Below are 24,738 nucleotides of genomic sequence, written 5' to 3'. Positions count from 1 at the left end.
TACTCCTATTATCAATTTTTTTTTTTTTTTTTTTTCAAAATTTTTCTTTTATTGAAAATAAATTGAATACAGAGTTAAACAGACAAACAGAACAGGTTACAATAACACTATTTTCTCACAGTAAGGGAATAATAAACATTGAAATGGATAGATTTATATCAGTAATGTTCCCTACCTTTACTGGCAACATTTTTTGAACAAATATAAAAGGAAAAATAAAATAGAGTGTCATCTGTTCAACATATTGCGTAGTAGTATGCAGGTCTTAACTAATTACCTTTAATTCCCTTTCCTTTTTTCAGGTTTTTAAGTAAAGGATTATGTAAATGTATACCTTTCAATCACCTCACAACTTAAGAGCTAGCATGACCACTCCGTTATACAGAATTACGGTATTCTTCCCATATAAAGTTGAGCCCAAGGAAATCGTCCAGTCTCTTTGTGTTAATGTAGTGATATTTTTCCATTGCTAGTGTATTGCTGACTAGTGTACGCCATTCTGTAATTGAGGGGACTTCCACTGATTTCCATTTTCTTGGAATGAGTCGCCTAGCACAGTTTAACATGATAATTAGTAGCCTTTGCCTAAGTTTACATTTAATTTTGGGTAAATTGTTAAATAGAAATATGGAAGGTTCTAAGGGGAGGTTGATGTCAATCACTTGTTTAATGACCAGTTGCAATTCCTTCCAATACTGGCTGACTTTGGGACATGTCCACCATATGTGTTGATAATCTCTTATTTCCCCACACTTTCTCCAACATTTATTATTCCCTATTTTATATACTGCAGCTAATCTCGCTGGAGTATAATACCATCTGAGCATTAACTTTAAGTTCGACTCTAATTGTGCTATAGAAGCTGTATGTGTGCTCATATTACTGAATATCCTAAGCCATTGTTCATGTGTAATAGGCGTTTGGAGCTCTTCTGCCCATTTTTTAGTATATGCCGGGAGTTCTCTAGAATGGTGGTTAAGTAATAGTTTATATATTAGTGAGAGGGAGCCTTTTGTATACGTATCAGTTTTACATATAGATTCAAAAGGGGCTATGGGTCTGTAAAATTGGGTGCGTTTAGTGTGTGTGGTAAGATAATGTGATAATTGAAAGTATCTAAACCAAGGTATAAAGTAGTTCCCAAAAGTTGCTTGCAACTCAGCTTTTGGCATAAGGGATTTGTTCTCCATGGCGAAGCTACATGGAATGACATCACGTAGGGATAAATCTCTTTCGTATGAGATAGGGAATGCCGTGAACACCTCTGAGTTGTGTTTCAAAGGTGTCAGTGGTGATGGGATTCCGGAGATCCCTGGGAAACTATTGATGCATTCATCCCATATTTTAAACGTATGTTTAGTCATTGTTGAGGTGGAATGGTGTAGGGCTCTATGGATGTGTGGTAACCAGCAACTGGCACCTAGCTGCGAATTTTGTGCTAGGTCGTGCTCTAGTGATACCCATTCTTTATGTATGCCATGCTTACACCAATCAATGATCCTGGTTAAGGTACTTGCTATATAGTAGTAGTGAAGGTTTGGCATGCCCAATCCCCCCTGGGTTTTAGGTCGATATATAATCGCTTTAGCAATTCTAGGGTGTTTGTGTTGCCATAAAAAGGTATTCAGTATATTTTGGATCTTAATGAAGAAGCACCTAGGTAACATTATTGGGACAGTTTGAAATATATATAGGATTTTGGGTAGAATGGTCATTTTAATTGCATGTAATCTACCCAGCCATGATAGGGTTTTTTGTCGCCAGGATTGTAGCTCTTGTTGTATATTATTCAATAGGGGGAGATAATTGGCTGTGTACATCAGTTGCGGATTGTTCGTAATTTGGATACCCAGATATTTCAGTGAGCTTTTCTGATGTTTAAAGTGGTAAGTGGATTTTATATAATCTGTCTCTAAACTTGTAATATTTACTCCCATAAATTCTGACTTAGCGGCATTGACCTTAAAGTTAGAAAGATTGCCATAGATTTGAAATTCTGATTGTAATTCGGGCATAGAGGTGGTAGGATTAGTAATGGTCAAAAAAATATCGTCTGCATACATGGATACTGTATAGGTCTTTTCTTGTATTGTTATGCCCGTTATTTTCGGGTTTTCTCTAATTCTCGCTGCCAGGGCTTCCATGGCCAGGGCAAACAGTAACGGGGATAAAGGACATCCCTGTCTTGTGCCATTGTGTATGGCAAAGGCTGGTGATAAGGAATCGTTTAGGCTAATTTTTGCGTTTGGGACGGTATAGAGGGACATTATTTTTGAAATAAATTTTTCTGGGAAGCCAAACTTGATTAAAATTAATTCAAGAAAGTTCCAATTTAACCGATCGAAAGCTTTCTCCGCGTCTAAAGACGCGAAGATTGTTGGGATTTTGGCTCTTACCGAATGATCTATTAGGGTTTGTATTTTAATAGTGTTGTCCCTGGCTTCTCTGTAGGGTGTAAAGCCTACCTGATTGCGATGTATCAGCTGTGGGAGTAGTTTATTCAGTCGACCTGCCATTATTTTTGCATATAGTTTGACGTCGGTGTTTAGCAATGAGATGGGGCGGAAATTAGGTGGAGTATCAGGGGTTTTCCCTGGTTTTGGAAGAACTATAATGTGTGCCATTAGCATAGAGGATGGGAAATGATTGGAAAAAGATACATCATTATATAATTTAAGTAAAATTGGGGTAAGAATTGGGGCAAAAGTCTGATAATATTTGGCAGTGAAGCCATCTGGGCCCGGGCTTTTGCCTGATGCCAGGTCCTTAATGGCCGCCGAGACTTCAGTTTCGGATATTGGGGATTCAAGTAACTCCTTTTGTTCAGTGGACAGTGAGGGGAGGTTACATGTATCCAAATATTCTTGAATTGATTCTTTCGGGGGTATTTCAATTTCCGAGGGTTTGTTAGATAGGTTGTATAGGGAGGAGTAGTATTGAAAAAATTGGTCCAATATATCTGGGGTAGTGTGGACTGAGGTATTTTGTGGTGTTTTAAGCTCGTGTATGAATGATTTTAATCTTGTACGTCGTAAGGTCCTGGCCAACATTTTCCCTGCCTTATTACATTCATGGTAAAATTTTTGTTTTATTTTCACAGTCAGTTTCTGGTGCTCAAGCGCTAAAAATGTATCTAACTGTTCCCTTGTATTATTGATTTCTTTTAAAATGGAGATATTCTTAGGGTCTTTTTTATGTGAGAAGTCTAGATGTGCCAATTTAGCTGTCAATGTGGAATAGTTCTGTCTAGAGGTTTTTTGGATGTGAGCTTTATATTTTATAAATTCTCCCCGGAGGGTGCATTTGTGAGCCTCCCACACCACAAATGGGTCATCTACTGAGTCATTATTAATTTGAAAGTATTCTTCCAGTACTTTGGCGGTATGCTCTGTAAAAGTTTGGTGGTTTAATAATGTGTCATCTAGTCTCCATTGAAAAGGATTGGTAGGAGTATTAGGCCATCTAATCTGTGTTATAACTGCCGAGTGGTCGGACCACACTGTAGGGGTTATAGTAGAGTTGGTTATCAGTGAAAGCCCCTCTTGATTAGTTAACAAATAGTCTATTCTACTATAAGATTGTGACGGGTGGGAATAAAAAGTATAATCTTTTGTAGCAGGGTGTATAAATCTCCATATATCATATAAATTATGATCTCGCAGTGATTTCCATAAGTATGTTACTGTGCGTTTTGGAGTTCTCGGTTGGGGATTGGAGGTGTCTATAGAGGGATTAAATGGGAAATTAAAATCTCCTCCAAGAAAAATTGGGCCTTTAGAAATATCTAATAGTCTCCGGAACATGGCTTTAAAGAATGGCATATGTTGTATATTAGGGGCGTAAATATTTATTAGTGTGATGGGTCTTCCATACATTAAGCCAGTTATACCTAGAAATCTGCCCTCATTGTCTTTAGTTATTTGTAAAACAGTGAATGGAATATGTTTGTGTAGTAGTATGCTCACCCCACAGTGTTTAGTTGACGCTGCGTTATGAAAATGCTGGGTGTAGTGCTTCCCAAAATATTTGGGGATCTGTGATTTTTTAAAGTGCGTTTCCTGTAGAAATAGTATGTCAGCTTTTTTCTTGTATAGGTCAGATAATGCTTTTGATCTTTTACATGGGGAGAGAAAACCTTTCACATTTTGGGTTATTATGGAAAGAGGAAATGTCGTTTGTTTAGAGGACATTGTCATTGATTGTATTCCCAAGTCTTGCAGAAGCAGAACATGCATATTTTACGCAAAAATACCAAAAAATTCTACATAGTAATATTGGTAACCTGTAAGTGATAACATAACAAATATAACTATAAAAAAGAAAATAATAATGAACATTTCTCGACTTATACAGCCTAGGAACCAACATAGAATACAGCGTACAAACCATTAGTGCAGGTATAATTGTAAACCTTGACACCAACGTAACAAAAACAAATATGTAGAGGGGAAAAAGTAAATGTAAGCCTATTTACTCTGGCTTATTGGCTGTGCTGAAGGAGATAGAACAAAACTGAGCAGAATTTCAACATTCAATAGTCTTTTGTAGGAATATGGTGTATCAACAATGCTGTTGTGTATTATCCTATATGAGATAAGTCCCAAGTCTCACTGGGCAGTGAAAGTCTGTTTATGTGAACTAAATAATGTCCCTTTAATAAGTAACGAGCAATGAGAGAACTTACAATAACTATAAACATACTCACAGATCCTATGTCCATGAAAAGTGTTGTTCTTGAGGTCAAGTGAGCAACATCCTGTTGTTATGAGAGGCTTGAAATCATTGCACAATAATAACATAGGCCGCAAGACAGGTAAGTCTGGCAGTGTTAATAAGTTTAGTTCCAAGGGTGTATCATTTGCCAATTTCTAGGTTTCGTGCTGCAGAGGGTCGCTTCTGGGGCTTGGCTGGGGTAAGGGACCAATTGTTTCGAGACTTCTGCTGTATGTTGTTTGGGGGTACCGAAGAGGAGGGAGCATTCAAATCCGGAGGGTCTAGGTGAAGGATTTCACAGAATTTTGAGGCCTCAGATATATCATCACAAATTACTCTCCTATCTTCATGGATAACCAGCAGATGCATGGGGAATCCCCATCTGTATGGGATCCGTTTATTGCGTAGGATTTGTGTCAATGGGGAAAATTCTTTGCGCTTTTGTAATGTTCTTTGTGAAAGATCAGCGTAAAATTGTAACACAGTGCCTCTAAATCTAATCGGTTGATTCCTTCGTGAAAGATTGAGGATTTCTTCTTTATCCCTATAGTTTTTAAATTTTATGATGATGTCTCTGGGGGGAGCAGAATCAGGGGGTCGGGCTCTTAAAGCTCTATGTGCTCGGTCCCACGGGACCTCTTCTTTAGATGAATCACCCTTAAGGTGTTGAAACAGAGCAGGTAGAAACGTAGGTAAATCTTTGGGTAAAACAGATTCAGGCACCCCTCTTATCCTTAGATTTTTCCGTCTACTTCTATTCTCTAAATCTTCGATTTTAGAGTGTAGGGCCTCTATATTAGAAGTAAATGCATCCACTTGAGATTGTAGGCCTTCTACATCTTCTCTAATAGTATCATTACTATCTTCTAAAGCCTCCACTCTGAACCCTATTGCGTTAATGTCATGCTTTAAGTCCGCCAATTCTTCACGGACACAGGCCCGAACAATGTCCGCAATGTCTTGCTTTGATGGCAGGGTGGATAGTATACTTGAAGGGATATGTACTTCATTCCCTGATTGAGGGTCAGAGTGGTGAGGTTGTGGAGGAGAGGTGCTCATGGCTGGAGAGGATGAGGGAATGGTGAGGTTGCCAGAGCCTTCAGAGGGGTTAAAATAAGAGGCCACAGAGGAAGTTTTGCTCACCGGAGGTTTAGACAGTCTGTCTGTTTTGACATTTCTTCTAGAGGCCATTGGATTGGTAGTTGCTAAATATGTTCTGTGTTATAATACCAAATAATAATACCTCTAAATGATCTCTATAACTAGGAAAGTCCGTCTCCTGTGCTTAGAGTACTTGTGGGTTATAGTACAAATAGAGCCTGTGGTGTAGCTTTACAAGTATGCTTTTGCAGAGTACAGAGTTGTTTAGTAGCTGCGTAGAAAGTTACGCTTCTTCAGCAGAGTTTTTTTTTTTTTAATTTTTTTGTCTTGGAAGAGACTAGATTCCAAAAGCCTAAATCCTCTGTTAGAGTTAAATAATGTGCACAAAACTGCTTTTTTCAGCGCTTTATATGAATTATTGGCCGCACTATATGAAATCACTGGTCTATTTATATCTAATGTGCGTTGCAGTTTACCTGGGATAAACCGGTGTCTATTGTTTCCTGTTCACCCGGACCTTCGATATTTCTGTAAGCTGCCAGCAGATAGCGTGGTAATAGATTCACTGTCCCCTCTGTGTCCTCATTTCATCTGGCCATAAATCAAAGCTCACGGGGTAGTGGATTGCTCGAGTTTCGTTCGATCGCTACTTGCTGACACGTTACTGCGCCATAGTGTCTCTGTATCCCCTAGTGTGGCCTTTAGATGAAGGAGTTGCCGGGGTTTCCGGAAAGCTTTTCTCCGCCTGTAAAGTGATTTTCTAAGATCAGCCAGCTTGTAGGAGCAATTTTTTGTCAAGTTATATTACAAAGCCTTGGTTTGATGGCACTTATGCCTCTAAGTATTGCAGGCTTACACGGAGCTCGGATATTATGCGGCCATCTTAACCGCTACCGGCTCCGCCCCCCTCATTAGCTAGTTCTATGGCGATTTACCACCCAGAAGCAGCCTCTTTTAGACCAGTGTGCTTTTCACAAATAAAAACTTTCCTTAAAGGGACATGAAACCCAAATGTTTTCTTTCATGATTTAGAAAGAGCAAGCAGTTTTAAACAACTTTCTAGTTTACTACTATTATCTAATTTGCTTCATTCTCTTGATATTCTTAGCTGAAAAGCATATCTAGATAGGCTCAGTAGATGCTGATTGGTTGCTGCACATAGATGCCTCCTGTGATTGGCTATCCCATGTGCATTGCTCTTTCTTCAACAAAGGATATCTAAAAATGAAGCAAATTAGATAATAGAAGAAAATTGTAAAGTTGTTTAAAATTGTATTCTCTATCTGAATCATGAAAGAAAAAAATGTGGGTTTAGTGCCCCTTTAAGTATATCAGTCTGATCCCACCAAGTAAGGTCAGTCCAGCCCCGAAATACCAGGCAGTTCTCCTCTGAACAAGGAACATGACAACCCCAGACGATCGTTTCGGCCTTCTATGGGCCTCGTCAGTGAGGTGCAGCCACATTCCTCTAAGCACACGGGGCAAGGAGTCCACGTCTGGTTTCCCCCATCACCCATAGGGAGACTTCCCCAGGGTCATATTAATTTGCATACAAAGAGAGAAGCGCTCTACCAGGAACGAACAACAGCTCATTAGCTAGTTCTATGGCGATATACCACCCGGAAGCAGCCTCTTTTAGACAGTGTGCTTTTCACAAAGGAAAACTTTCCTTAAAGGCACCGTAAACACCTGAATTTTTGTTGTTTAAAAATGTAGATAATCCCTTTATTACCCATTGCCCAGTTTTGCATAACAAACACAGTTATAATAATATACTTTTTACCTCTGTGATTACCTGTATCTAAGCCTCTGCAAACTGCCCCCTTATTTCAGTTCTTTTGACAGACTTGCATTTTTAGCCAATCAGTGCTGACTCCTAGGAGCTTCACGTGCCTGAGCTCAATGTTATCTATGTGAAACACATGAACTTAATCCCTCTAGTGGTGAAAAACTGTCAAAATGCTTTCAGATTAGAGGCGGCCTTCAAGGTCTAAGAAATTAGCACATGAACCTAAGTTTAGCTTTCAACTAAGAATACCAAGAGCAAAATTGTTAATAAAAGTAAATTGGAAAGTTGTTTAAAATTACATGCCCTATTTAAATCATGAAAGTTTTTTTTTTACTTGACTGTCCCTTTAAGTATATCAGTCTGATCCCGCCAAGTAAGGTCAGTCCAGCCCCGAAATACCAGGCAATTCTCCTCTGAACAATGAACATGACAACCCCAGATGATTTTGTTTACTTATTTTCTCTCTTCTCCTCCATTTTCTTCATTACCCTTATATACAACTTTTCATTATTACTGAAATAATATATAGAAAAATACTTATTGTCCAGAAACAATTATCTGAAGGACTTTCCTTTCAAAATTATCAAAATGGTAGCTGCAAATTTGATCAACAGACAAAAAGTCCAGGAAGTAACAACTGACCTAGTAAAATAAGCAGCAATACGTTTATTAGGAGACTGACCCGTCTGCAAGCAAACCTTATGAATCAAAAGTTTCAGCCACTTTCTAGAACAAAAAATGCACAGACTATAATGTTCAGCACCTGGGTAGCACTTGCTGATTGTTAGCTAAATGTAGTCACCAATCAGCAAGCGCTACCTAGGTACTTAACCAAAAATGGACCAGCTTCTAAACTTACATTTCTGCTTCTTCAAATAAAGATACCAAGTGAACGAAGAAAATTTAATAATAGGAGTAAATTAGAAAGTTGCTTAAAATTGCATGCTCTATTTAAATCACAAAATAAAAAAAATAGTATCCCCTTAAGAGCAACAAATTGAAAGTGCTTGTCCAGGAATACAAATTATAAAAACTGATGATGATCCCTGTGAATAGGGATATGAAGATAAGCATCCTTCAAATCTTTTGTAGACATAAACTGCCCTTGTTTAACAAGAAGAAAATTGTCTCCATCTTAAAAGTAGGAACTTTGAGGAACTTGTTTAGACTCATCTAGAACTGGTCTGTAAGCTTCCTCCTTCTTGGGAATAAGGAAGAGGTTAGAGTAAAACCAATGACCTTGACCCAATTTTGGAACTGGGACTATTACTCCCAAAGTTTCCAGATCTAAGACTGACTGACAAAAGGCTCTTGTCTTTAAAGGATTCTTCAGAACATGAGACAGAGTAAACCTTCCCCTGGGAGGCCTTGATTTGAAACCAATTCTGTATTCCTGGGAAACCCATGGATCTTGAACAGATTGAAACCAAACCCACGATAAAAGGCGTAATTTGCCCCCTGCCAGAGGTTCTGATCGTGAGCCGTTTATTAGACTGTTAAAAACTAAAAGAGCTGTGTTTCTGAGAGGAAGAGGAGGACTTTTGGTTTCTAGATTGGGGAAAGGAACAAAAATGGTTAGCCCTGATCTTACCTTTAGACCTCTTGCCCTGAGTAAGAAAAGCTCCTTTACCTACAGCCACAGTAGAAATAATAGCATCCACACCAGACCCAAACAAAATATTTTCCTGAAAAGGAAGGGACAAAAGCCTAGACTTAGAAACCATGTTAGCTGACCATGATTTCAACCACAAACCCTCCAGGTCTGAACTGCTAATGTCATAATTTTAACATTATTTTAATAATGTCAACAACAATGTCACAAATGAAAGCATTAACTGACCTTAAAAAGTCTCAATTGATTATGAAACTTTTAACCAGCAGATTCATCTGAAAACTGCTCAGATAAATAATCAAACCAGCTGCAGCAACACAAGCAATACTAATAGCTGTCTTAAAAAGGAAACCTGCTGACTAAAAAGACTTTCGTTTTAAGACCCTATGGATAGGAAGTTAGAATCTTTTGATACAAATACTATCCTAAAGAGAATTAGTAGTACGTTTAGCCAAAGTAGAAAAAGCCCTATCTACCTTAGGGATGGTTTTATGTTAGAGGCAGGTAAAAGAAACATCTTTTTAAATTTTAAAGCTGGATTACAGGGAATACCAGGCTTAGACCACTCTTGAGAAATTATTTTAGAAATAGTATCAGAAACCAGTAAAAACTACGGTGACTTAGCCGCAAGTTTAAAAATTAAATCCAATTGCTTAACAGACTTATTCTAAGAAACATTTGGATCCTGAAAAAAACAAGGTAAAAAAACTTCTCTTAAAAGAGAATGAAGATGTTCAAGTTTAAAAATAATGAGTATGATGCTGCATCTTGATCAAAGACCAACTTCTGATCATTTGAAAATACCTCACATTCTGAGGATAAATCAGATGAACCAGTGTCTGAAACATGCATGTTAACAGATTTAGCTCTATTTAAAACAGATAATCTAGAGGAGGGATTATAAAAAACTGACCTTTTACAATTACTTGGAGGAGGCATAGCCAACATTACAGTCACAGTTGTACAGAATCTTTAAATCAAGGAACAAAATCTGAAGAACTCCCCTGTACAGAACAAACAGAGGAACATTTTTTTTAACTCTTAAACTTTATTTCAGGTCTCAAGTCACACTAAATATTCTAGTGCAGTTTCAGCTCAAGCTCAACCTATAAGATTCAACTTGTAATTTGAGGTCAAGTTAGCGCATTTGCGATCTCCATTGAAAATATAAATTGCGCTTTACAATGGACTTGTAATATCAAGTTGCATGCTAATCTTAGCGCGGTCCAGCGATATTGTGCATCATGACTCGCACTATCAAACACCTACTTGTAATCTGGCCCATTGTATTTTATTTATTTATAATCTAATTTGTATACAAAAATATAACACTAAAATAATACTATTTTATGAACGTTAGATCATACAGACTGATGCTTAAAACTTTATAAAGATGAGAAACACCTGCTAGCTACTTGTTATTCCCCACAGATATATTTCCCTATTAATGCAACTAGGATATTACACATGTTGGATGTTATTTGACAGCACACTTCTTTTTCCCATGAGTACCGGACACGTTTCTCTAGCGGTTTGAATCACCCGTTTTCAGAATATAACATGTGCTGTTCAGATTGATGTCATCCGCAGATGTTCTTTGTTTCTTGGTTATTTATTGGATTGTTTATTTTTAAATACAATATTAGGCCAGAAACTAACAGTAAACTTACTGGGGTAATTGGCCACACAGTTAAGTGTTTCATCAATATAAAATATATGTGATTGAGGATCTAAAGCAGAACACTTTATTTTTCATAAAATTATACTTAATACCCTTAAAGGGACATGAAACTTAATACCCTTAAAGGGACATCAGTCATGCTCTATCTGAATAATGAAGGAAAACAATAAGGTTTAGTATCCCTTTAAAAAAAAAAAAAAAGTGAATGCTAACCAAGGCTTAGCTGCATTTTAATGTGCAACTGACAGGCTAAATGTTAAGGTATCTTTGGATAACAGAAGCATTGAAATAATAAATGACATACTGTAGGAAAGTTTTGTCCTCCTCACTTAATAGCTTCATACTAACTAGGGTTGCTCCAAGTATTTGCATGAGTACTTGTACACGAGCAAATGCAGCGATACTTAAACCAATACCTCCACTTTCTACCCATATGCCATCTTGTGGCATTTTTCAAACTGCATGTTCCCATTTCATTTTAAGCTGGAGTGAAGACTTAACTAAAAATTGTTCACTTCTGTTCTGCCAGTACAAATTTCTGTTATTTGTATTATTGTACGTTTGAGAGCAGAGCTTCAAAAGCCGCTAGTATACAGCTGGAAGCCTACCTGGGAGAGATCTATGTACCTCATTCAGACAAACCCCTGAAGTACTGAGCAGTTAATAAACTGAGATTTCCAGCTCTGGCTAAAATGGCTCAAAAATATCTTTCTGCCCCATGCAGTAGTGTGAAAAGTGAGACTGTTCTGCTTAGTGTCAAACGTCCTTACTGATAAAAGAAACAGACTTATAGCTGAACATGCAGAGATGCTTCTGTTCCTTAATAAGAACTTGCCACTAACATTTGAAAAATTATTCTAATTGCAAAATTGCCTGTTATACTGCTAGTTCTCATCTTGAACATTTGTGCTCAAAACATACTGTACTCTGAGGAACATCCTTAGCCAGGGCTGGACTGGGAATAAAAAGCAGACCTGGAAAAATATGAAGACCAACCCTATTTTCTGTAGAGTCAGTAGAATGCAAATACCCAATTTTTCTCCAAGGGGATTACTGGGACACTCCTTCACCAATATTTTTTTCAGAATTAAATTATATTACTTTGTATTATTTATTTTTTTTAATAATTTGTATTAAATCGATGTTATATTGGCACCCTACAACCAAATTACATCCAGTGATCCCCCCCTTTAAATTGTAGCTTTCCAGCCCCAACTGCTGCAGCTGATATTTATTGTTGTTATTATTAATATATTTATTGTAATATTTTTATTTATAAACATGTTCTGTGAACTTTGTGACAACAATCAAATAAAACTGTTTAATTATTTCAAAATGTATTTTGAGTTACAGTTCATAATTATAAAGAAGCGATCTTAAATTATTAGTCTGTATTGTGCTTAGTAAACTGTCATATGACATAAAAAAGTATCGGTAATTGGTATCGGTGAGTATTTGAAAAAAAGTATCGGTACTCAGTCTTAAACAAATGGTATTAGTGCAACCCTAATACTAACTTTGTGACACACAGGTTGTCACAGCATGGTTTATCTGCATCAAAGGGACATGAAACCCAAAATGTTTCTTCCATTTACAGAGGGCATGCAATTTTAAATACATTTTCAATTTATTTCTACTAACTAATTTGCTTTGTTCACTTAGCATTCTTTGTTGAGAAGCATACCTAGGTAGGATGAGGAGCAGAGAGGCACTGCTGGGAGCTAGCTGCTAACTTATGCCTGCACATATATTCCTCTTGTCATTGACTACTTGATGTGTTCCGTTAGGTGCCAGTAGTTCATTGCTGCTCTTTCAACAAAGAGAATGAAGCATTTTGAAAATAGAAGTAAATGTGAAGGTTATTTAGAATTGCATGTTCTATCTAAATCATGACATGAATAAAGTAGGGGCCCATGTGTCTTTAATCACACTTTTAAACAATGAAACTTGCACACAACCACAATTTGGGTTTTGAGTCCCTTTAAGAGAAAGGGTCATGTAACTTGCTATCAGCCTGATCCCATCTATTAAGGTCAGTCCAGGGCTGAAATACCAGGCAATTACTTTCTGAACAAGGAACACGGCAACCCAGAAAATAATTTCGGCCTTCATTGGGCCTCGTCAGTGAGGTGCAGCCATATTCCTCTAATCACACTGAGCTAGGAGTCCACGCCTGGTTGCCCCATTTTCCCTTAGGGATACATAATACTCATAGAGAGAAGCACACTCTCAGGAACGAAGATATATATAAAACACATATTGTAAAGGGACAAATTAGCTTCATATTAACCCCTCAACGACCAAGGACATGCCTGGTACGTCCTCAGGGGATTCAAGTGGTGGAAGCTATTGTGATCGCTTCCGGCTGCTTTCAGGGTATTGCAGTATTGCCTAGATATTGAGGCATCCTGCAATACCTTTTTTTAAGCATCGGCCAGCGATGGTGCCAATCGTTGGTGGCGTGGGAGGGATAGCAGGGAGGAGGGCGGCCCATCACTGGTAGTCAAGTTCCGATTAGGCAGGAGGATGGGGGTCCGGGAGCGCGCACTGAGGGGTGGTAGCGGGTGGAATCGCTACACTACAGCAAAGTGTAAGGGAAGGAGGGAGAGGGGGGAAAATGTTGGGAAAGGAATCTGGGAGGGGGGTATTCAGGGGGTTTGTTTTTAATTTTTTATAAAAAAAAAAAAGCAAATGTTTTAGCAAACTGGGTACTGACAGACAGGCGGCAAATAGGTAGAGGGGGAGGGTTAGAGAGCTGTTTGGGGGGGATCAGGGAGGTTGGGGGCTAAGGGGGGATACAACATTGCAGAATATATGTAAAAAAATAAAAAAATATATATAAAAAAAGCCTTTTAATTTAGTACTGGCAGACTTTTTTATAAGTGGCATTTAGCGGTCTTCTAATTACCAAAAAGCAATGCCAAAGCCATATATGTCTGCTATTTCTAAACAAAGGGGATCCCAGAGAAGCATTTACAACAATTTGTGCCATAATTGCATAAGCTGTTCGTAAATAATTTCAGTGAGAAACCGAAAGTTTGTGAAAAAGTTAACAATTGTTTTTTATTTGATCGCATTTGGCGGTGAAATGGTGGCATGAAACATACCAAAATGGGCCTAGATCAATACTTTGGGTTGTCTGCTAAATATACATATATATACACATACATGTTAAGGGATATTCAGGGATTCCTGACAGATATCAGTGCTACAATGTAACTATAACTAATTTTGGAAAAAATTGTACTTATTGCCCTATAACTTACAAAAAAAGCAAAGAACATGTAAACATTGGGTATTTCTAAACTCAGGACAAAATTTAGAAACTATTTAGCATGGGTGTTTTTTGGTGGTTGTAGATGTGTAACAGATTTTGGGGGTCAAAGTTAGAAAAAGTGTGTTTTTTTTTCCATTTTTTCCTCATATTTTATAAAAAAAATTTATAGTAAATTATAAGATATGATTAAAATATTGGTATCTTTAAAAAGTCCATTCAATGTCGAGAATAACTGTATATACTATGTGTGGGTACAGTAAATGAATAATAGGAAAATTACAGCTAAACACAAAACATCGCAAAAATGTAAAAAACTAAATTTATGCTTACCTGATAAATTTCTTTCTTTCCGGATATGGAAAATTACTAGTGGGAATATCTCTCCTGGCCAGCAGGATGAGGCAAAGAGCACCACAGCAAAGCTGTTAAGTATCACTCCCCTACCCATAATCCCCAGTCATTTGACTGAAGAGAAATGGAAAAAATAACTGTCTAAATAAGTGTAGGGTTATGGACTCTCCATGTCCGGAAATAAAAAAAATTATCAGGTAAGCATACATTTTGTTTTCTTTTACTAAGATATGGAGAGTCCACAACGTCATTCAATTACTAGTGGGAACCAACACCCAAGCTAGAGGACACAGAATCAACAGGGAGGGAGAACAAGACAGGCAGACCTAAACAAAAGGCACCACCGCTTAAAGAACCTTTCTCCCAAAAGAGGCCTCAGCAAAGGCAAAAGTATCAAATTTGGAAAATTTGGAAAAAGTATGCAGAGAGGACCAAGTTGCAGCCTTGCAAATCTGTTCCACAGAAGCTTCATTTTTGAAAGCCCAAGAAGTCCATTGAACAAGGCAAAGAGAATGACTGGGGATTATGGGTAGGGGAGTGACACTTAACAGCTTTGCTGTGGTGCTCTTTGCCTCCTCCTGCTGGCCGGGAGAGATATTCCCACTAGTAATTGAATGACATTGTGGACTCTCCATATCTTAGGAAATAAATAGCCCTGGTCTTTAACAATAAGAAAATGTAACAATAGTCTGGTCACTAAGGGGTTAAACTTCACTTTTATAAAAGCCTAGAAAGACAGATCATGCCTAAGCTAATCTTTATACTAAAGCAGGTGCTGATTTGTATCTTAAGGTGTGCACGTGACACTGATGCAGTATTAATCAAAGGCAAAATCAGACTTTTCTTTAAATTGGCACTGAAAAGTGACTTGCAATAGTATACATGGGCTATAGACTGCCAGCATACTATTAACGCCAGTGTCCCTTTAATGCCTGTGTAAACCACTACTGATTGAAACTGCTGGGGTTATGCATTGCACACACTGTCAGCACTGTTATCTTAGCTCAGATGAGACACTTTTGTAAGAACCAACATGATTATTCACTGTCTACCAATGATAAGAAACAGATGTATTCTGCTGTCTACCAAACACATCATATACAGTGCACTGACCTTACACAAACCTCCAATGCACAGACAAGAGTGGGAATTACCAAAAAAATCAAAAATATCTGAAGAACGATATTTATATATAATATGTTTAATACTCTACAGAGTTGCTGATCTACAATGAAAATAAAATTCACTAAACATGTGATTCATTTTAGTGTATTATATTCTTAAAGAGACACTAAACCCATTTTTTCTTTAATGATTCAGGTAGAGCAGGCAATTTTAAGCAACTTTCTAATTTACTCCTATTGTCTATTTTTCTTCGTTCTCTTGCTATCTTTATTTAAAAAGCAGAAATTTAAAGCTTAAGAGCCGGGCCATTTTTTGTTGAGAACCTAGGTAATGCTTGCTTATTGGTTTGCTAAATGTAGCCAGCAATAGGCAAGTGCTATCCAGGGTGCTGAACCTAGAATTGGCAGGGTCCTAAGCTTTAAATTCCTGCTTTTAAAATAAAGATTGCAAGAGAACAAATAAAAATTGATAGTAGGAGTAAATTAGAAAGTTGCTTAAAATTGTATGCTCTATCTGAATCATTAAAGACAAAAATTGGGTTTTGTATCCCTTTAAATATGAGACTTGTTCATTAAACTGTGCATTATAACAATGTAGCATAACTAAGCTGTAATATTCCTTAAAACAGAGCATGGGAAGCTGCTAAAATGACAAACAAATCTATTCTGAACAAAAAGCAGATGAATTGAGAGATTGCAGAACGTTATAAGCCATTTTGATGGAACTTCAGTCCTTAATTTAATAAAACAGACAGAGGCAATTACAGTCCCAACATGTGAGTGAGACTAAATACACTGTGCAGCTGTTTGTAATGCTGTGGCGAGTATTATCTGCTAGCTCACAGAGGATTCAGCATGATATATCCCTCAACAGGCATAAATAAAGCAAACAATAGCATCCCACAGGTTTCTTCACTCACCCACACCAAGTTATCACAAGCCTCTGTCCTCAATAGACTGTGATCCGTGAGTTGAAGGAAAAAGTAGCATATGCTCAGAGCGGCTTGGAGACTTTCAGCTCCGGCATCAGCTCGTCTCTATTCACGACTACACATCCGCACAACGTGACCGGTAGAGGACCAATCCGTATGGAGTTCCCACTGTGTCCTCACATCATCGGCCAAGCAAAAAGGTCAGCTGGGAGCAGTAGGTGTATGCTTATAGGCAGGCAGGCAATCAGAGGCTCAAAAGTAGCGGGGCAGATCCCTGAAATCCGCTATTGGTAATAATGAAAATATAATCCAGTAGAGCCAAACGGTAGATGAAGATAAAAAGTAAAACACTTTATTAAGCAAATCTTTAAAACAGCAGGAATCGGAAGATAAAATCCTAGGTCATCAAAACGTTGTCAGGGTACCTGTGAATAGCATTAAATAAACTACATATATATATCAAATACATTTTGATATTTTATGTCAGCTAAGATCTCCTTTGACATGAATTGCGTGGGCTATGGTCAAAACAGACAAACCCCTTTTCCTGATTGCAGAACATCAGAGAACAAGGAATTGTTTTCAAAGGTTTCCGGCCTAAGGTGTGAATTTTAATTTCCTTCAGATCACCACTGATCCTCTCGCTGCTCAACACATCTAAGAGAGAGCAAACGGGAAACATTTGTTTCAATTAGTGAAATTGACGAACCCCTGCATTGAGATAGTCAGTCTACAATATTCAACTCTTTTGAAGCTTAAGGGTATGCAGAGAAAAAACTGTTTTACAGGGAAAGTGACCATTCACACTTCAACGCAAATTGGTACATGCTGAGTTTTCAATCAACATCCTCCCCAGACTTGGTGACAACTTAAATTTTAAATAGAATGTATACTTAGAACGTCATATAAATGATTTGTCTATCATTTTCAAATCTATTTAAAATACTCAAATAACATATATATATATATATATATATATATATATATATATATATATATATGAACCTGGGAGATGTGTCTAAAGCATAAGATACCTTTAAATCTAAAGTGAATATATAACTGTCTATTTTAAGTGTTTATCCAACTTCAGAATAACATTCTTTCTTTCATTTCAGACCGAGGAGAAAACAGTAAATGGTCCCATAAATTATATATAAATTGTGTTTTCATGCACTCAAAATAACACTATCAAGAGATGTACAAATATGTGGGCTATATTTAAATTGAAAAGGAATGAGACTCCAATAAGCATATTTTAATACAGAATTGATAATATACTTGTGTTTGATCTCAAATTGTACATTTTCATAAATATTAGATGTTACCATATGTACTGAACATATAATTTATTAATATCAGAAAATAGTGAGTACATTAAATATACAATTGAAATATATAGTAGGTTGTTAACAGTGTTGCTAGTGAGACTGCATTTCTGGTTGTCTGCTGCCACCAAAAGGTATTTGACTGCTCAGGGAGGCATTTCTCAAATAGCCTATGAGATGTTCAGATCCAAGGGCCAATCACAGACAAGCATCAGTTAGGGCCTATCCAATTCTGTGGGAATGATTAAAGAAAAGAAGGAGTGGCTTATCTGATAAAGGTTTCCACACACTAGACAAGAACAGACTCAAATAGATATAACCATTGAATGAGAGAGAAACACACAGGTTTGTGCTAAGCACCTCTCTGCAATTATGGGACACTTTCTTGGACAAAGGAAGATAACAATTTGAGGCCTGTATCCTTACAATAGTGGAAAAATCCTTTCTTATATGACCTACAAGAAGAAGCTGAACATTAATTTGGTTATTTTCTAAAGTATATGTGATTGTTAAATATATATATATATATATATATATATATATATATATATATATATATATATATATATATATATATATATATATATATAATATTTAAATCCAAGGTATTCTATAGCTATAGTTAGATTGTAGCTGGTAATTTAAAGGGCACTTTGTAATTTAAATTTATATTCATAGTCTTGTGTAGTTTAGAGCTAGTCACATTAGTACTAAATCATTTTATTTGCTAGATAAAGCTCTTTTGTATTTCATATCTCTAAGTCAGGCTTATTATTGCGAAATTTCATATAAATTGGTTATTGTGGTTAAGTCTCTGAATATTGTAAATTAAGCAGAGTAAATTTGTAATCCATATTGGGTATTAAATTAGAGTTATTGGCTAAATATAGAAGAAGATTCTTGTATTTTATTGTGATTATTGTGATATTTTAATGTGATTCATTGTAAGTAAGGTTAATTTTAGAGATATATTTTGGTTTGCTTTGTAAAGAATATTGTAACGGAATAAGCGTATATAATTGATTTAATCTAGTTTCTACATAAATATAATTCAGTGTGTATATAAATTTAACTAATATAAAAATGTAGGAATAAATATTCATTTCAAATGTTTCGTATATACATTTTAATTGGAGGTTATTTTAAGATAATAACAAACTAACGGCTAGATTTAGAGTTTTGTCAGTAAAGACCCGCGTAGCTAACGCTGCTTTTTTTCCCAGCACACCCTTTAAACAACACTGGTATTGAGAGTTGTCTGAGTGGCTGCGTTAGGCTCAGAAAAGGGTGCGTTGAGCCTAATTTAGCTCCACTTCAACCCTCAATACCAGCGTTGCTTACGGTAGCGGTAAGCTGGAAAAACGTGCTTGTGCACGATATCCCCATAGGAAACAATGGGGCAGTTTGGGCTGAAAAAAAAACATAACACCTGCAAAAAAGCAGTGTTCAGCTCCTAACGCAGCCCCATTGCTCCGTACACCGCCACAACCTACATTATACCTATGAACCCCTAATCTGCTGCCCCTAACATCGCCGACCCCTATATTATGTTTATTAACCCTTAATCTTCCCCCCCCCAACGTTGCCGCCACCTTACCTACACTTATTAACCCCTAATCAGCCGACCGGACCTCGCCGCCACTATAATAAATGTATTAACCCCTAAACCGCCACACTCCCGCCGCACAAACACTAGAATAAATAGTATTAACCCCTAATCTGCCCTCCCTAACATTGCCGCCGCCACCTACCTACAATTATTAACCCCTAATCTCCCGTCCGCACTGTCACCGCTACTATAATAAAATTATTAACCCCTAAACCTAACTCTAACCCTAACCCTAACACCCCCCTAACATAAATATAATTTAAATTAAACAAAATAATATTCCTAAAATTAACTAAAATAATCCTATTTAAAACTAAATACTTACCTAGAAAATAAACCCTAATATAGCTACAATATAATTAATAATTACATTGTAGCTATTTAGGATTTATATTTATTTTACAGGCAACTTTGTATTTATTGTAGCTAGGTACAATAGCTATTAAATAGTTAATAACTATTTAATAGCTACCTAGTTAAAATAACTACAAAATTACCTGTAAAATAAATCCTAACCTAAGTTACAAATACACCTAACACTACACTATAATTAAATTAATTAAATAAATTACCTACAATTAGCTAACTTAAAATACAATAAAATAAACTATTCTATAATACAAAAACAAACAAACACTAAATTACAAAAAATAAAAAAGAATTACAAGATGTTTAAACTAATTACACCTAATCTAAGCCCCCTAATAAAAAAAATGCACTACCCTATTCTAAACTACCAAAGTAATCAGCTCTTTTACAACCCCTAAAAGGGCTTTTTGCGGGGCATTTCCCCAAAGTAATCAGCTCTTTTACCTGAAAATAAAAATACAATACCTCCCAACATTACAACCCACCACCCACATACCCCTACTCTAACCCACCCAAACCCCCCTTAAAAAACCTATCGCTAACCCCCTGAAGATCATCCTACCTTGAATCGTCTTCACCCAGCCGAGCCGAATTCTTCATCCAAGGTGCGCAGAGGAGGTCCTTCATCCGGTAGAAGTCTTCATCCAAGCGGGGCAAGAAGAGGTCCTCCATCCGGTAGAAGTGTTCATCCAGGCGGCATCTTCAATCTTCATCCATCCGGAGCGGAGCCATCTTCAAAGGAGCCAACGCAGAGCCATCCTCTTCAACCGACAACTTCCCGACGAATGAAGGTTCCTTTAAGGGACGTCATCCAAGGTGGCATCCCTTCAATTCCGATTGGCTGATAGGATTCTATCAGCCAATCGGAATTAAGGTAGAAAAAATCTGATTGGCTGATGCAATCAGCCAATCAGATTGAAGTTCAATCCGATTGGCTGATCCAATCAGCCAATCGTATTGAGCTTGCATTCTATTGGCCGATCGGAACAGCCAATAAAATGCAAGCTCAATACTATTGGCTGATTGGATCAGCCAATCGGATTGAACTTCAATCTGATTGGCTGATTGCATCAGCCAATCAGATTTTTTCTACCTTAATTCTGATTGGCTGATAGAATCCTATAAGCCAATCGGAATTGAAGGGATGCCATCTTGGATGACGTCCCTTAAAGGAACCTTCATTCGTCGGGAAGTCGTCGGTTGAAGAGGATGGCTCCGCGTCGGCTCCTTTGAAGATGGCTCCGCTCCGGATGGATGAAGATTGAAGACGCCGCCTGGATGAACACTTCTACCGGATGGAGGACCTCTTCATGCCCCGCTTGGATGAAGACTTCTACCGGATGAAGGACCTCCTCTGCGCACCTTGGATGAAGAATTCGGCTCGGCTGGGTGAAGACAACTCAAGGTAGGATGATCTTCAGGGTTTTTTTGGTGGGTTAGAGTAGGGGTATGTGGATGGTGGGTTGTAATGTTGGGGGGGATATTGTATTTTTATTTTCAGGTAAAAGAGCTGATAACTTTGGGGCAATGCCCCGCAAAAAGCCCTTTTAAGGGCTGGTAAAAGAGATGATTACTTTGGTAGTTTAGAATAGGGTAGGGCATTTTTTTATTTTGGGGTGATTTTTTATTTTATCAGGGGGCTTAGATTAGGTGTAATTAGTTTAAACATCTTGTAATTCTTTTTTATTTTTTGTAATTTAGTGTTTTTTTTTTTTTTGTATTATAGAATAGTTTATTTTATTGTATTTTAAGTTAGCCAATTGTAGGTAATTTATTTAATTAATTTAATGATAGTGTAGTGTTAGGTGTATTTGTAACTTAGGTTAGGATTTATTTTACAGGTAATTTTGTAGTTATTTTAACTAGGTAGCTATTAAATAGTTATTAACTATTTAATAGCTATTGTACCTAGTTAAAATAAATACAAAGTTGCCTGTAAAATAAATATAAATCCTAAAATAGCTACAATGTAATTATTAATTATATTGTAGCTATATTAGGGTTTATTTTCTAGGTAAGTATTTAGTTTTAAATAGGATTATTTTAGTTAATTTTAGGAATATTATTTCGTTTAATTTAAATTATATTTATGTTAGGGGGGTGTTAGGGTTAGAGTTAGGTTTAGGGGTTAATAATTTTATTATAGTAGCGGCAACGGTGCGGACGGGAGAATAGGGGTTAATAATTGTAGGTAGGTGGCGGTGATGTTAGGGAGGGCAGATTAGGGGTTAATACTATTTATTCTAGTGTTTGTGAGGCGGGAGTGCAGCGGTTTAGGGGTTAATACATTTATTATAGTGGCGGCGAGGTCCGGTCGGCAAATTAGGGGTTAATAATTGTAGTTAGGTAGCGACGACGTTGGGGGGCATATTAGGGGTTAACAAATATAATATAGGGGTCGGCGATGTTAGGGGCAGATTAGGGGTTCATAGCTATAATGTAGGTGGCGGCGGTGTCCGGTTGGCAGATTAGTGGTTAAAAAATTTTATTAGAGTAGCGGCGATGTGGGGGGGCCTCGGTTTTGGGGTACATAGGTAGTTTATGGGTGTTAGTGTACTTTGTAGCACAGTAGTTAAGAGCTTTATATTCACACGTTAGCCCATAAAGCTCTTAACTACTGACTTTTTTTGGCGGTAGGAGTCTTGTTGGTAGAGGGTCTACCGCTCACTTCTTCCAAGACTCCAAATACCAGCGTTAGGCAGATCCAATAGAAAAGATAGGATACGCAATTGGCGTAAGGGGATCTGCGGTAGCCTGAAGTCGCGGTGAGGAAGTGAGCGTTAGACCCTTTCCTGCCTGACTCTAAATACCAGTGGGCGGTAAAAAGCAGCGTTAGGACCCCTTAATGCTGCTTTTGATGGCTAACGCAGAACTCTAAATCTAGCCAAAATTGTTTTATAACCTGGTATATACTGACAACGTCTAAGACGTCTCAGACGTTTTGATGACCTAGGATTTTACCATCCAATTCCTGCTGTTTTAAAGATTTGCTCAATAAAGTGTTTTACTTTTTATCTTCAGCTACCGTGACACTCTACTGGATTCTTTTTTATTAAATCTATGCTAACTCAAGGAAATATGTTCTGAAATAAAACAATATAGTGACACTGCTACACATAGTTAAAAGATCTGTTATCATTCTTATTATAACATAGATTGCAGATATAACAATAAATCTGTATCAAACATCTCAGTGCTGTAAGTATCACTTTACTATAGACCTAAGCTCCCCAGTCTTTACTGCACATATCACAGGTATAACTACAAACTGGGTCCTACAAATAGCATAAAATTAATACAGCACTTTTAAAACTTTTCATAACTTATACAAATACGTTATTTACATATGCAACTAGTCCCACATATAAAAGCTTGCAAAAAAGTAGAGGAAGCACTTAAATATTTATTTGTTAGGAGCCAAAAATGGCTTCCAAGCTCCGCCCACCTGTCTAATTTATATTTTGTTATGAGAAATTTCTCAGATCACGATCGACTTGTGAATATGTTTTCCTATTGGCACATGCTAATTTGTGCATGTGCAATTTGAAATAGCTAACTGAAAAATATTAAAAGAGCACTGCTAAACTGTCCTACAAGAAAACAGCTGACTGGACAAGAATAAAAATGTGGGCGGAGCTTGGAGGCCATTTTCAGCTGCTATCAAATGGTGATTATTTAACAGTTTATTGTACTTCTTACAAGCCAATAGATGTGGAACCCTCTGCAAGAAGTTTGTCTGGTATGCAATAATAAAGTAATAAAGAATAAGAATTGGGTCATTTTAATTACAAACAAAATGGGGCTTCCGGTTGTTTAGCAATTACATCACAGGTTGCAGGACCTGGGTAGTGATATCTATAGGTGATATGTGCATTTAAGCTCCAAAACCATAAAGATATGTGTGTTTGTATTTATAAGGGATTCAAACAGGGGCATGATCAGAATACTGGGCATGTGTTATTATTGGGTTGTTGCTAATTTTGATTAGTATAAAAGTTTTATTATTCATTTTAACCTTTAATTGGATGATAATGTAGCATTTATATGTGTTTATTGATTCTGATTCCTAATGTCATATAAGTCAAAGTCAGAGATCAGCACAATCCTGAATAGAAAACCGCAGTGAGAAACTGCCACACTCACCAAACATGTAGATAGATGGAGAAAAGGGGGTCTCCAAAGTAATGCAATGTACATTTCGGGGCAACACATGATTAAGGGGTGTTGCCCCGAAATGTTGAGTTTCTATGGATCTATTCCTATGTAGCCAATAAAGGATTTTACTGCATTACTTTGGAAAGCACCTTTTCTCCATTTGATTCCTAATGTCATGTAATATTTTTCAAGGACAATTACAGTCAGATAAAGAGTGTAAATAATGTCTGTGTGCAATGTTAAAGTAACTACAGATGTACCTCAGAGATATTGCGGTTTTAGTTCCAGACCACCGCAATAAAGCAAATATTGCAATGAAGTGAGTCACACTATTATTTTTTTTTGTTTCCCACTGCATATAAAAGTTATATTTACACTATTCTGTAGTCCATTAAGTGTGCCATAGTACTATGTCTAAAAAAAAACAATGTATATACCTTAATTAAAAAAAAAAAAAGATTTTATTGCTAAAAAAAAAATGCTAACCATCATCTGAGCCTTCAGTGAGACATAATCTTTTGCTGCTTATGTATGTGTATATGTATATATATATATATATATATATATACAGTGAGGGAAAAATGATTTGATCCCCTGCTGATTTTGTACATTTGACCACTGACAAAAAAAATTTCAATCTATAAATTTTAATGGTAGGTTTATTTGAACAATGAGAGACAGAACAACAAAAAAATCCAGA

General features: G+C 36.9%; 1 protein-coding gene across 1 annotated transcript in view; it reads right to left on the bottom strand.

The window, feature by feature from the left end:
• Positions 1-24,738, bottom strand: part of KIF6 (kinesin family member 6) — an 872,665-nt gene that overhangs the window by 29,501 nt on the left and 818,426 nt on the right. The window contains exons 16-17 of the mRNA XM_053712809.1: positions 4,863-5,810; positions 4,243-4,282 (exon numbers count right to left, since the gene is read on the bottom strand). Coding sequence (XP_053568784.1) covers positions 4,243-4,282; positions 4,863-5,810 — 988 coding nt within the window. The remainder of the gene's footprint in view (positions 1-4,242; positions 4,283-4,862; positions 5,811-24,738) is intronic.

The sequence above is a fragment of the Bombina bombina genome, chromosome 4, assembly GCF_027579735.1.
Source record: "Bombina bombina isolate aBomBom1 chromosome 4, aBomBom1.pri, whole genome shotgun sequence".
Classification (NCBI taxonomy): Eukaryota; Metazoa; Chordata; class Amphibia; order Anura; family Bombinatoridae; genus Bombina; species Bombina bombina.
Note: the sequence above shows the minus strand (reverse complement) of the source record. Positions and strands in the feature narration are given on the sequence as shown.